This window comes from Myxocyprinus asiaticus, chromosome 12, assembly GCF_019703515.2.
Source record: "Myxocyprinus asiaticus isolate MX2 ecotype Aquarium Trade chromosome 12, UBuf_Myxa_2, whole genome shotgun sequence".
Lineage (NCBI taxonomy): Eukaryota > Metazoa > Chordata > Actinopteri > Cypriniformes > Catostomidae > Myxocyprinus > Myxocyprinus asiaticus.
Window position 1 is genome coordinate 1307919 of NC_059355.1, and position 15621 is coordinate 1323539.

Sequence of the window (15621 nt, forward strand, 5' to 3'; positions counted from 1 at the left end):
AATGATAATAAAGCAGCAAAAAGAAAAAGACGAGAAAGCGCTAAAAACCGGCACACATTTTCTCTTAATTATTCGCAAACATGACATTTACAGCAGAATTAGAGTTATTTTAGTGCAGTACCTGTAACTGAGCTTCTATTGTGCATGCTGCTCATATCTGCGTCCCCATTGAGCACGTTCATGCATTCGCTTTTTTACATTTTCAGAGCGTACGCTTATTTCCCTTTAAATCTGCACGTTACCGGCAAATAAACGGCCGTTATAGCTGTCTTTAGCGTTGTCCTGTTTCAAATGAATCACCCAAAATGCATCTTTAAATAAAGATAATGAAATTCATTCACAAACTCGCTCAGTTTATTTTTGATAACGTCAAAAAACACGCAAAAAAATGGATCACGCCTGTTTTTGAGCTTATTGGCACCATTTGCAAAGGAAAAAATAATTTAAAAAAACAGCTGAAAATAATAAAAAAATGCAAGTAGGGAGATGTAGGTGATGTTTTGTTTTTTTATTTATTTATTTTTTATTTTCTCCCCAATTTGGAATGCCCAATTCCCAATGCGCTCTTAAGTCCTCGTGGTGGCGTAGTGACTCGCCTCAATCCGGGTGGCGGAGGATGAATCTCAGTTGCCTCCACGTCTGAGACCATCAATCCGCGCATCTTATCACGTGGCTTGTTGAGGGCGTTACCTCAGAGACGTAGCGCGTGTGGAGGCTTCACACTATTCTCCGCGGCATCCACACACATCTGACCACGCGCCCCATTGAGAGCGAGAATCACACATTATAGCGACCACGAGGAGGTTACCCCATGTGACTCTACCCTCCCTAGCAACCGGGCCAATTTGGTTGCTTAGGAGACCTGACTGGAGTCACAGCACGCCCTGGATTCAAACTCGCCACTCCAGGGGTGATAGTCAGCGTCAATACTCGCTGAGCTACCCAGGCCCCCTTATTTTCTAATTATTTTTTTGTCTTCTGTTTCCTAATACCTTGCCCTTCTCTTGCGCTCTCTCTATGTTTCATTGGTTTTGGCTCATAATGGTCTCTCACTCGTTGGGACAGTGCGCACACCTGACAACAAGACGTCTCGATTTCAGGCTGTTTTGAAAACTATCGTAGCATCTAGGACTAGTTTTTGCATGTCGCAGGAAGTGCGCAGACATTAAAACCGTTTGTCTTGAGATCCAAAACTTCTCGTTGCCGACTCCAAACATCAAAGTAGATGAGCTTGAGTCGTGTAGTGTCCACTAGACATTAGTCAGACACCGCCTGAAAATAGTGATTTGTTATCCTACAGTTGTAAACCACACACACACCCCACCTTTCATTGATCCATGTGTCAAGCCCTAATGCTTCTTGAACTGTTTATCAAAGTAATGGCCACTCAAGAGTACCACATTACCAAAGGCTCATCTGTCGATGACAAGATGATAGCAGAAGAGAAATGTTTTGAAGACAATGTTCATCAGACTGTCACCTTTCTGTTGTCATAGAGAATTTCATACATTATTATTTTTATAAAATCCCACATATCCTCCTGCTGCAGTGGGAGAAGAACCTCTGTGTTTGCACATCTACACACACACACACACACACACACACACACACATCACTGTTAGACTGACAGCTGTGTATTTGCATGCTGATGTGCTACAGTGATATGGTGTGACTAGTTATAGGGCTGTCATTTGACCTCAGCTTGTATTTGCCCCCATGTTTACCCCCGATAACTATTAAAGCTGTGAAAATCTTAAACGGGCCCCCCGCAGCAGGGCAAGACATACTCACAGCTGGGCCACAAACACCACACGTGACTTTGGAAAACAGAACAATCGAGAACAATGTAGGCCTATGCATTAAATACACCAGCTTTAAAATTCATATTAAAGACCTCTAAAGAATAACCTCACCTCAAATTTCAGCAACCACAGAATGTCTAGTGCCACTAGTCATTTTCAAAGGGCTCGCGTCAGATAATGTTTTATTTAATCTTTTTCCCTGATGTCCGCTTGTATTATTAGTCATGTTTTGCTGTGCCAAAAAGAGTCTTTCATGACCATTTTCCAGCCTTTCTCTGACCCTTATAATTAAACGTATATTGTTTGCTGCCGTGGCTTCTGTGTTTACACCCTCTTAACATGTGAAATGAGAAACAGCGTTCACATATGAGATGCAGGTTTGTTGTCGGATCTGATCATTTGTGGTCATCCTTCAATAACAGCCTCTTTGTAAATCTTGCATTACATTCAGTACATTTGCATGTACATTTTAGGGGCTGCACGACTACTGATTTTTAATAGTCGACTAGTTGAGCCCATTAGTGGAGTCAAATTCGACTAGCGCTCCACGCCACCCCCCACGGGTGGGGCAGAAATTCCACTCACCTACCCATTTAGTTTTACACTATACAAGATCTATGTTCGCTACAGTGTAATGGGTTTAAGCTTGTTATATGTCATTTCAAAAATAGCTGTGAAGCGACATGTTGCTGTGCCTGGGGTCCTATAGGTTGCCATAGAAACGTGCATCCATAGTTTGACACCTAAGGGGGAAATTATGAGCGACTGTCTGAGCGTTGTTGTGTATGTGAACGGATCGGAAGAAATAAATATCGACCATTATATTATCCTTTTTTTAATGTTTTTTTAATTTATTTTTTTATGCACAACAGTAGGTAGGCATACGTCCAGCTTTATCATAGCTAAATGTTAACATGAGTGTCTGAACATATTTATATTAGCTTAGCCTGGACTACCTGTAGCTGCAGGCGGTTTCCCCTCCTCTTGCAGCCCCTTGTACAGATAATTGGGTGGCGGGAACGGGATCTAGCATGCGGGATTGGGATGCGTTCCATCATCTCATCGTACTCTAACTTTCTGACTGTCGCCGAATCAAGTTCTTGAAGAAACGAATTGCAACCATGTCAGATATCTAAACACACAAAGTTGTGCTGATTATGTAGAAAAACACATTTATGCATTGCATTAGTATTTCTGTCATTTTTAAAGGCCACTTTGCATATATTGGAGGTCACAGTAGCATTTGTGTCATCTCTATCAAAGTACATTTGAGCCAGTTTGCTCTTTTAGGGCAGAGCCATTGGCCTCCACACCCGCTGGCAAGTTTCCAAAGCGTCGGATGGCAGAGGAAGGGTTATTTATATTCATGACTAAACTGCGATAACTGATTGGACGATTCTGTAATATTCATTGGGAAAGTGCTATCTGATTGGTCAGAGAAACTATAACCCAACCCCTAAACAATCAGATCAGCTTTTCTCTATATGAATGAGTCTAATTGCCTTGCCGTCCTTTAAGAAGAAAACGTGTCGGAGCCATGAAACAGTGGTTGCCCACATGTGTTTTACATATTAGAGCCTTAGCGCTCACACGGGCAGACTGCAGCATGTCTCTGTCCCATTCTTTCTCTCTTTTCCCAGTACTTTCCTGTCTCCTCTTAACTGGTACTGTATGTAATAAAGATGCCAAAAAAAGCATCTATCCACAGTCTGCCCATTCATCGCTTGATGGGCGTGACTAGCATGCCTTGATAAATAGCCACTCTTAAACATAACAAATAGCAAACGAAACACCATGTGTGTATCATCGTGTATTGTATATCAGTGACTTCAACACTTAAACAACAGTGGCATAGTTCGTGGCCTCTGCTTCGGTTTCAGTGATATGCGGGAGGGCTGATCGGACACTGCGGTGATCCGGAGGGCTGTCGTGCTGTGAGTGCCTGTGTGCGTTTCCCCCCTCCAGGAGTTTCTTATAAATAACCTTTCAGCCGGTCTAATGATGTGTCTGTCCATGTCCTGACTGGATCAGATCTGATGGCTAGATGACGGGAGTGTCGGACGCTGATTGCTTGTCACCTCTTGCCCTAGGAGCTGGCAGGAATGAGATCCTGTCTCTCTTCTGAGTGGACAGAGAAAGAGAGGAATGGAGAGAGACAACTGGTAGCGTAGTAATTAACGGAAGTTCCACGTGCAAATGTCTCAAGTAGCTGCGCTGAGACAGGGAGACTTCATTGACTAACCTCTGACCTTTAGTTTAGGCTCTTGCTGACAGATTGTTAACAAAGCCAGGTATCTATTATTTCTTTATATTTTAAAGCTATTATTGTTTACTCATTTTATAATAGTGATGTTCATGATGAACTGATGTTTAAATTGTCGGTAGTAATTAAATTGATATAAAAGTGAAGTGTGTTATTTTGTCAGTGTTAATATGTGGCTCTGTGGTGCTATATCATAACTTTACTCTCTTTAAGCAACTTGAACACTGGTCCAATGAATAGCGTACATATGGGGTGGGATTATCTGTTTGTTGGTAGATGAGGGGACTTTTCCAGAAAAAAAAAAAAAAATGTTTGAAAACAATCATTTTTGCGCCCTTCTGTTCACCGCAAACGCTGTGATAGTGTGTTTAACCCTTGTACGTCAATAAAAAAAAGTTACTCAGAGGTCCTTAGAGGACAAAAATGTCCACTGCCATAATAATATTATATGTTGTTTTTGGATTATCACAGTCTGGTATATGTCAGTGATTAGCAACAACATTGATTTTGATGCATTATTATTTTTTGTGCAGTGTCAGATTTAAAAAACAAACAAACAAAATACAACTCACACTCAGTACCTTAGAGGACAAAAATGTCGCATCAAAAAACTGCCATAATAATATTATATATTAATATTATTTTACAATTTCACTGACTTAGATTTTTTAACCAACATCAGTCCTGATCATAACTACCAAATATTCATTAATTTTCAGGATTTTAACCCTTTAAATGCCAGTTTGTTTACATAATGCCACTGTTGTTTTTTTACACACACACACACATTTCTCAATACACAAATACAAAACACACTCTGACATCCATACCAACACACCCACACAATTTTAGCTGCATCATTTATTCAATTGTCCTGCAGTGCTCTATAATACAGCAAACAGAGAATAGGGGAAAAGCTTGTATTTGCTCCATAGGATAAACATGAGAAAAATGACGCCATCTGGTGGAAAATATTAAAAATGTAAATTTTGAAGCCAGGGCTCCAGAATGAAAACATAATATCATAGAATTCATGATTTTATGCTTTAATGGCACTGGGATCAAATATTGAAGTTTTAATGGGTTTCAATGGGGACATTTTTGTCCTGAAGGTCCTGAGTGTAACTATTTTGTGCACACAGTGTATTATAGATGTATTATAGGAACTGAGCTTGAAATATCAAAATTCCCCCAAATATACACACCTCTGTCAGAACGTATGCCGTTGGCATTAACACAGCCAAAATGATCAAAAAAACTAAAATGAAAAAGACAAAAATGTTCCGAAGGTCACACAAGGGTTAAAAAGATGTTATGCAATGTATGCACATTGTTGTTATTTGACATAAATTCAGAAGTTAGTCAAAAATGGAGAGAGTCGTAGGTGTGATTTCTATACACATTATTGTTAAAGTCAATAAAGGAATATTAAAACTTCATACTAAATGTATTAAAATACAGTGGACTGAAAATTAAGATGAATACACCAATACTTGCTTTTCTTAAGTATAATTTAATTAATTGTTTATATATATATATATATATATATATATATATATATATATATATATATATATATAATTAAAAGGTGTATGTATACACAGTATTTGGAGTCTATCAGATTAACAGTAACTACAATTCATTAATTGATTATTAATTTGGTTTAATTTCCACACATGTTTCCATTTATTAACATTAGTTAACATGAAATAACCATTAACAATACTTTTACAGCATTTATTCATCTTGGTTAATGTTAATTTCAACATATACTAATGCAGTTTTAAAATCAAAATTGTATTTGCTAATATTAGTTAATGCACTATGAACTAACAATGAACAATTGTATTTTTAGTAACTATCATTACTACAGATTAATAAATGTTAATTTTTAGTTTGTGATACCTAATGCATTAACTAATGTTAACAATTGGATCCTTATTGTAAAGTGTTACCGTTCATTTGAATGACAATTAATGATGAAATTTCATGACAATTTAAATTCCAATTTTAGATTACATCAGGACAGGCGTGCTCTGACTGGACATGGCTGCCTTTTGAGAAACACAGCCTCAGTAATGAGCTCTTTTATTCCAGAGGAAACAAAGCCAAGTCCGTTTAAAGGAGATGAGATCCCCTCCAGTGATCAGCCTCTCTCTGTCTTTTGTTGTCCCACTTCACACTGTCCAGAGGGCATGGGAATGGGAGTGACATCCCTGTATCTTTACCTGGAGCATCTATTGCCCAAAGCAGACAGTCTCACACACACACACACACACACACACACACACGAATCCCCTCTGTTCCTCCCTCTGTGGCTATTCCTGATACCCCCTTGTTTAATCATTACAGACAAACAGCAACAGGATTAATGAGTGTGTCTCTTTGATTATGACTGTTGTGTTTTGGTGCTCTGGGCGCTCTGTGGATGGAGGAGGGGTGTGCGTGCTTTTGGTCGACTAGCCCTAAGAGAAAGAGCCGGCCGCCCTAATGTCATGTCACCCAACTTGTTGAGTTACACATCCATTTTTGTTCCTAGGGATGTCTGTCCCTTGTCGTATCCTTACCCTTTGACTACCCAAAACGTTCTCTTGCTCTCTTTGTCTCTGTTTCTCTCATTTTCTCCCTCTTCTCTTTCTTTTAAGGCTGCTTTGCGTGATTGACACATGTTGAAGCCTTGAAGTGCTTGTATGCTGTATGTGCATGCTCTATCACGTCTGCTTATACTTTTAAGGGATTTCTGGGGATATTTTAAGACCCCTAACCCCAAGTATTAACTGCTCCGCATCACTAGTTCCACATTGTTTGAGCTATGGACAAGAATTATACCATAAATTGTGCGGATTATTGCACAGTAATTTCTGCTTTTACTTTTTCCTGTTTCTATTCTAAAGGCTCTGCCATATTTACTTTTGCACGGAGAAATTCCACAGGCGAAGAAGGTATTGATGGATCTGATGCGAGTGTAAAAAACACCCAATACGTGTCTAATATGCTGCGATTACACTCTGCTATTGTCATTTATGATGACGTTTATACTACTGCAAAAATGGGTATATAAAAGAGTGTTACTAGGTGGAAAACAGACAAAAGAATGATGATCGGCATATCTTACTTTGGGCAAATGTGAGAATATCTTTAGCTGCAGAAGGCGCATGAGTAATTCAGCAAATAAAACAAGAGTGAATGGGCACTTAAGAGTATTTGAGTAGATTTGATTGCTTTTGTAGACTAATTAATCCCAAAACAATCACATGACATGGTCTTGGAAAATGTGTCTGTGTGAACACTCGTACAGATGTAGTTAAATTTGCACCAGCTTGCTAATAACTGCACGGTGGTGTGTTAATTTGAACTGACTGAACGGAATTAGCTGCTTCAAAGTAGCTGGAGCTGCAGATCACACCTACCGATGATGTGGACCAATGGCAGTAAGAAGGTGTTTAGCAGCCGGTCAGAAGTTTTCCTAAAAGTTTGCGCCGGCAAACTGTTAAGAACCTCCAAATTTTGTACTATATGTTCGCTGTTCGATTTTGTAGGAAGTATGCAAGGGCCTTTAGATGGTGGAAAAGGCTGATAACCGATGAATCGGCCCATAGCTTTAAAATCGATTAATAGGATGATAAAAAAAACTTTTCTCCTTAATATGACGGGCACAGACATAAAGGCTACAACACTCCAAAATTAGTAGAATCTCATAGGCGGTTTATTGTGCTAACAAAATCCCAACAATAACCAGCCAAAGCATAACACAGGACAATGAACAAGCCCGAAATACACACGCTTATTTCAGGGCTCTTATTTTGAAATGACGGCGACTTGGCTTCGTTACAAATTACAGATTTTTAATGATTTCTATGAGCTTCTATTTAGAACACAAAATAACTAAATTTGCATTGAAGTGAGGATTAAAATGTGGATGAATATTGTCAGTCATTGATGGTTTTTATTTCAACCAGGTTGTTCTAAATGTAGAATCCTCCAGCGATGGCCACATAGGAATTAAAAAAAAACTATCGGCATAGATGTTTGCCGATACCCGATAGTTCCAGAAAGCAACTATCTGCACCAATTAATCAGTAAAACCGATATATCAGTCCACCTCTGTTTTGCAAAGCCAAGCACGACTTACTTTGTGCCCAGGTTCTCCGAACAAAAGACAGCATTTGCCTTGGTGGATGATTCCTCCTCTCCTCTTTTTTCTTCTTCTCCTCTCCTCCACTGAGGCAGCTGGATATTGCCTAAAACAAAATCAGTAGCTGTCTGGCAGCAAGTGTCTGCTAGAATTTTACCAGACTGAAAAATGACTTTTTTAGCTCAAGCAGCTTGAAGAGAGATGGCGTTGAACTGGAGGAGACAAGGAGAGAAAGTGAGGGAGAGAAAAAAAAGTGTATGTGACGTTGAGGTGTGTGTTGGACAAAGGAGCTGCTAGAACAGGGTGGATAATTGTTCACTTTGGGATGGCATCTTGTCAGCAGAGATAAGTTGTCACGTTTTCCACTTGAGTTGAGACTAAACGATTGTAAAATAAGTTACGGCCGTCCTTGGGGCTGTCTGCTGATGCACGGCGCTGGGAGCGTGCTCAGTGCAAGCCTGAACATCCCCCTGGCCCCTCCCCACATCGGCGCTTTCACTATGCTGATATTGATGTGAGCTGAATGTTATTTTATTCTGCCGCTAGTCACAGATGTCAGTGCGGCTTATGAAAAGTGAAGCTGATAGCCGGAGTATCCAGAGCAGACACACCTCAATTGGGAAACGAGAACCAGTTCTTATTCAGACCTTGCTTAATTGTTTTTTGTTTTTAATAATGGAACTTACTGTGAGTCCAGCACCAATGCTTAATTTCGTGATCCAAAAGTACTTGGAAATCACTCATCGGTCCAACTCGCAATGAACCAAGAGCTGTTAACATTGAGTATTTTAGGTTTGTAAAACTTCAACGAAATCAGTGTAGTTAAAGATACACCTGATGTGTTTTGTTTTAAGTATTTTATAAACAATTAATAAATTAAATGTCACCAGTTTTTTTTTTTTTTTAGTAATTCAGCAAAATGGTACAAGAGATCATAATATATTGTGAATCCAGTCATCGAAACAGTTTCAATGCAACAAAAGTAACACGCAGTTACACAAATGGCACTGGTCATAGCTTATTTCCAAATATTTTCTTCCTAAAAAAATACTAAACAAAAGAGTTAATGGAATCATTAAGGAACCAGAATCAGAACCAGAATAGTTAAATTCCTTAAAGGGATAGTTCACCCAAAAATGAAAATTCTCTCATTATTGACTCACCCTCATGATATCTCAGATGTGTTTGACTTTCTTTCTTCTGCAGAACACATTTGAAGAAAAACAGGAGAATATCTCAGCTCAGCAGGTCCTTATAATGCAAGTGAATGGAGATTTCTCTTTTGAAGCTCCAAAAATCACAGACAGTCAGCATAAACATCATCCGTACGACTCCAGCGATTAAATTCATGTCTTCTAAAGGGACACGATCACTTTTGGTGTGAAAAAGATCAATATTTAAGTAGTTTTTACTATAATCCAACGCTTCCCGTACGCTTCACGAGTGAGTGCAGATCACGCGGTCTCTCATGTGACGTATTCATGTTGGCATGTTACAGACGTAATCTCACGTTCTCCTCTCGGTTGAGACATCCAGGATAAACACACAAACGCAACATTGTGAGTAAAGAAACAGATAAATACAGATCTAAACCAAAACTAACCAAGCTTCTGTACAGCGTTCCTCCTTCTCACTTGTAAACAGCGCTGTCTCAAGTGTGTCAGTTCTCGTGTGAATATGCCAACGTGATTACGTCACATGCACATACATACCGCTCCTGACCGGAAGCATGATTTAGAGTTACAAAAGTACTTAAATATTGATCTTTTTTGCACCAAAAGCAATCGTGACACTTCAGAAGACATTAATTTAACCGCTGGAGTCGTACGGATGATGTTTATGCTGACTGTCTGTGATTTTTGGAGCTTCAAAAGAGAAATCTCCATTCACTTGCATTTTAAGGACCTTCTGAGCTGAGATATTCTCCTATTTTTCTTCAAATGTGTTCTGCTGAAGAAAGAAAGTCAAACACACCTGGGATATCATGAGGGTGAGTAAATAATGAGAGAATTTCATTTTTGGGTGAACTGTCCCTTTAAGATTCCCATTCCTACACCTCTTGAAATATTCTAAATGTGGACTGAATGTTTTTATCTCTCTCTCTCTGTCCAGATACTAGCCTTGGAGATTCCATGTGCTCCAGTCCTAGTATATCCAGCACCACCAGTCCAAAAATTGACCCGCCTCCATCGCCACACGCCAACCGCAAGAAACACCGGAGGAAGAAGAGTACTAGCAACTTCAAGGTGGATGGCTTCTCAGGCACCACAGAAGGTACTTCCTGTCTCCATCCCCACCCGACCCCCCCTCCATCTGTCTGCGGCTCTTCCTTCCTCACACACAAACCGTTCACTGGGTCAGATCTGTCATGATCTTCCCCGGGTCTGCACACTCAGCCACATTCATTCTCTACTCCTTAAATGTCTTTGACATTCGCCAACATCTTTTGCGCTGCTCAAAGTTGGGACATGCCTACTTATTCTCAGTATTTTAAAATAATAGTAAAACTGTGTGATAACTTGGGATGCAGCGATACCACTTTTTCTCTTAATTCCGATTCCTATACCTGAACTCTTAGTATTGGTGGATTCCGATCAGATACCAGTGTTGTTGTTTTTTGGCATAATCAGATTAGAATATCTTTACCTCACTGTGTGAAACTAATTGGGGGTACTCTTTAATATATTAGAAACTCAAACTCCTAACTACACATTATTTCCATATAAATGTACAGCCGATTAAGGAAAACGCAATTGTTAACTAGTCTACTGGATAATGTAGCAGCAAAGTTAACAGTAATTCCAGTCTTAGTCTTCAGTAGAAAAGAAGCCAGATTTCTTTGCACAATTTATTTATTTATTTTTTAACTTAAGAGTAAATAAGAGCACTGAATCCTTTTTTTAAGTTGTAATAGGTTAAAAGTCTACTTCTCATTCACACAATTACTTTTTGGAACCCTGTCAACTTAAATATTGTCATAATTTGTAAACAAATAATAATAGTATTAATTATTATGAATATTATTATTTATTCACTTTTATAGTAACTTTCATAAAATAGTAATAAATATACATTTGTGCCCATGGGCTTTTATTTTGGCGGAACACTCAAAGTCCTTTTCAGTGTGTGTATGTAGCCTAGTTTACAGTAGTTAAATACACTTCTTATTCAAAATCTGGTGAAATGCTCCTCTGGTGTTGTTCTCAATGCATGTTGTTACCGAACCAAACTATCAAGCATCTACATCTCAGGTGTTGTTCGTGTGTAATGCTGACATATTGCATGCTGCTCCAAGAGCTAAAAACTGCAGCACACGTGCATCTCCTATAGTCCACTACAAGCTCCTTGGTCTTACTGATGTTGAGGGAGAGGTTGTGCTCCTGACACCAGTCAAGTTCAAGATGGCGCTTCAGGAGAAAAGACAAGGAGAAGAACACAGTCCCATCACCATCAATGGCGCACTGGTGGAGAGAGTCAGCAGCTTCATGTTCCTGGGTGTCCACATCACTGAGGAACTCACATGGTCCATCCACACTGAAGTCGTTGTGAAGAAGGCTCATCAGCGCCTCTTCATCCTGAGACAGCTGAGGAAGTTTGGAATGAACCGCCACATCCTCACACGGTTCTACACCTGCACTGTAGAGAGCATCCTGACTGGCTGCATCTCCGCCTGGTACGGCAATAGCACCGCCCACAACCCCAAAGCACTGCAAAGGGTGGTGCGAACTGCCAGACACATCATCGGAGGTGAGCTTCCCTCCCTCCAGGACATATATACCAGTGTGTGAAAAAAGCTCGGAGGATCATCAGAGACTCCAGCCACCCGAGCCATGGGCTGTTCTCACTGCTACCATCAGGCAGGTGGTATCACAGCATCAAGACCCGCATTTTTCAAGCTTCACAGTAACGACTGATTTAGATCGGGCCCGTGGGGCCGATAACCAATCCGGTTAAAAACATCAGTATCGGAACAGATAGCGATCCGAGTATCAGATCGGTGCATCCCTAGAAATAACACAAATGAAAGGACTATATGGGAATTATATAGTGACCGAAATTAAAAATATGGACTGAGAATAGGCCTTCAAGTCTTATGTAGAAACATTAAATACATTTCATTTTATTCAAACAACCCCTCTCACATATACCAGCATGCACAGTGTACAAGCCATGCACTTGTCTCGCACACATAAGTGCAAGCACGCACCACAGTTGGAACAGATGTTTCAGAGCAGCAGATGTGTAATGTGTTTCCTGCCGTCAGTGTGGAGCAAAAGAAATCTGCCGAGTGATTATTACACACTCACACAGACAAGCCGGTTAAACGCCGTCTGTCACTCACACACGCACCGACTTCACTCGTCAATGCAACCGCGATTCTGACACACAGAAAGATATTTTTTATTTTGTATTTGGGTATTGTGTGTGGCACACACCCAGTGTCACCCCTGCTCAACAAAAATCCTCTGTGTGTGTTTATGTGTGTGTGAGACTGTGAGCATGTAGGAATGATGGATGAGTGTGTGTCAGCTCAGAGAGTGTGTGATTAATTAGACTGGGCTTGTGTGTGTGGCCGCAGCCTCCTGAGAGCAGAGGATCAGTGCTTGTTTAAATTGTTCCCAATCACCTTTATTGATCCTCTCCCAAAGGGAGCCAATATATTGTCAGTGAGGGAAGAGTGTGTGTGCATGAGGACACATCTATGTGTTGTATCCACTGTGTATCAGAAGGACATTTATTCAGCATAAGACTCTAGGAATGGCATCTTTTTGCATGCCACAGATATATTTGTGTTCTAATGCACTGTCTCCGCCATGACATAAGCATTTTAGTGATTTTAGAGGAGATCCGTTCAACTTAATTTTCTCTATGGTGCCACCATGTGGTCATTTTAAAATTTGGAATCATGGGAAATAAGGAGCTATAGGACCTGATGGCCCTTAGATTGCATATATACGGAAGAACATTATTCTAAAGTGTTATTTAGCCTTTGATAATAAAACTCTGAACTGCATGTTAATATTTGATGTTTCTTCCTCTAGTATGGGTCACCATTTCTTTTCTTTTTTTGGATTTTGGATTTTTGTGTGATATTTGAGGCAAGAGATGTCTTGGGGTCTTCTGTGAGAAATGGGGTTGTATTAATGTACCTCACTCGCCCCATATTTCCCCGTCCTCCTCCCCCCATTTCCTTGTCCCTAACCCTGGAGAGCCACTTTGTCTTGCCCTGATTCACGTTTTTTGAAAAGGTTGAACGTTGTCAGAAGCTGCCCGGGCCTCCTCTTCTGCCCCCATTCATCAGGCAGGCACTTAAGTGAAATATTATAAATAATCTACAGTATTGAAATCTTTTATCAGCTGTGTCACTTTCATTATTCAATAAGCGATTAGTAACAGTCTCCCAATTTAGCCATTAAGCACTTGTGCGTGGGGCCGGGGAGTGCTGTCACGCCGCGGGCCTGCTGAGGGATAAGGCTGTCAGCTCCTCTGTTATTCATGAGCTCCACCAGCCAGGTACTGCACTCTTAGTGTTTTATACACACACACACACACAGTCACGGCCAGGTAATGCTCACAGAGTGTTTTATGTTGCACACACTCGCTTTCTCTCTAAAGGCAAGGTGCCGCCTGCACAGGCCGTTAGCTAATACACATGCTTCAGGGAATCTCTCAAAACCTGTAAAGAACATGTCTTTAAAGGGTTGTATTTCACCTCAAAAGCAAAAATAAAGTAAATTAAGCCTGTTTTTAGGACAGCAAATTTTTTTGCATTAACAGTTAAGCATATTTTCTCCTGATTTCTCATTACCGTAATGCAAAAAAATACAAGTTTCTCATTACAAATATTTTACAATTATTTAACTTGGTAAAAAATCATAACAGTACAAATGTATTATGGTAATGAGAGTTGGGGTGGGGGGGGGTTAATTATAATATCACAATGCAAAAAACCCATTTAATTAACCCATCTTAACCCATTTAATCCCAGATTTTCTCCTGCTAAATGGGTATTATGTATTTCGCTCCTTTGATAGCCCAATGAAACAAACTATTTCCCCTTTCTAATTTGGTTTAGTGAAAGTTTTTGTTTTATTTGTGGTCATTGTTGTAACCAGTGGCACTTAATAAAACTCAATTGAAAATTGCTAACAATGAAGAAACATAATTTAGGGGGCCTGGGTAGCTCAGTAGTAAAATACGCTGGCTACCACCCCTGGAGTTCGCTAGTTCGAATCCCAGGGTGTGCTGAGTGACTCCAGCCAGGTCTCCTAAGCAACCAAATTGGCCCGGTTGCTAGGGAGGGTAGAGTCACATGGGGTAACCTCCTCGTGGTCGCTATAATGTGGTTTGTTCTCGGTGGGGCGCATGGTGAATTGAGTGTGGTTGCCGCGGTGGATGGCGTGAAGCCTCCACACGCGCTATGTCTCCGTGGCAACGCGCTCAACAAGCCACATGATAAGATGCAGAGGCAACTGGGATTCGTCCTCCGCCACCCAGACTGAGGCGAATCACTATGCGACCACGAGGACTTACAGCGCATTGGGAATTGGGCATTCCAAATTGGGAGAAAAAGGGGAAAAATCCCCCCCCCCCCAAAAAAAAGAAACATAATTTTATATTTTTACTAACAGGTAATTGTGGGGAAATAGGAAATCGTCAACAAAATGTTTTACTTCGTTACATTTTTTGTAACAATACCTCAAAATCTGCAATTCATGCAATTAATTTCTATTTAAAAACGATTGAGAGAGATCTGTTTTCCAACTGGTCACCTGGTTCACCTGTTTACTTCTCCTGTGAGCATGATTTACCTTTCATCTTAAGAAATTAATAATAGACCCTTTAAACATAAAATGTGCTGAATATAGTAGTTTTATGGTAGTATTATGATTTGCTAGGTTTTACTTGCTTCCTTATGTGAAGATTTGACCCAAACAGCATCTTTCAGAGGAGCCCTTTGGAATGAAATGGCTTTAGTCATGTGACTCTTTGGAGGACCCATGTAAACATGTTCACATGAAATCAAGATAGTCCGCACTTTCTTTTATAGTTTACAATTCTGTGGATTGTAACTGTTTTCGAAGTGTGTCCCTGAACACAAACAGTCTCATCATAGTGTCGATTGTCAGCTGACAGTAATGCATGGGTTCTGTCTCTAATTTTCGCTCACCTGCTGCTTTACACTCTCTTAGACAAAGTCTTCTCACACACGTTGCTCATTCATCCCCTTACACACCCACGTGGAGATCAATCGATCTCAACATGCCATGCATTTTTACACTCCTCACATACTCCTCACAAAGGATAAGGAAAGCACAGGGCCCAGATGGCGTTTCACCTGCATGTCTTAGATCCTGTGCTAACCAGCTGGCCCCCATCTTCACACAGATCTTCAATAGATCACTGGAGCAGTGTGAAGT

The 15621-nt window shown here is 40.3% G+C and overlaps 1 protein-coding gene across 4 annotated transcripts in view; it reads left to right on the plus strand.

Moving 5' to 3' along the window:
- Positions 1-15621, plus strand: part of LOC127449219 (arf-GAP with GTPase, ANK repeat and PH domain-containing protein 1) — a 251379-nt gene that overhangs the window by 189858 nt on the left and 45900 nt on the right. For all 4 annotated transcript variants that reach the window (XM_051712502.1, XM_051712503.1, XM_051712500.1 and 1 more), the window contains one exon: positions 10313-10474. In XM_051712502.1, the coding sequence (XP_051568462.1) occupies positions 10313-10474 (162 nt within the window). The remainder of the gene's footprint in view (positions 1-10312; positions 10475-15621) is intronic.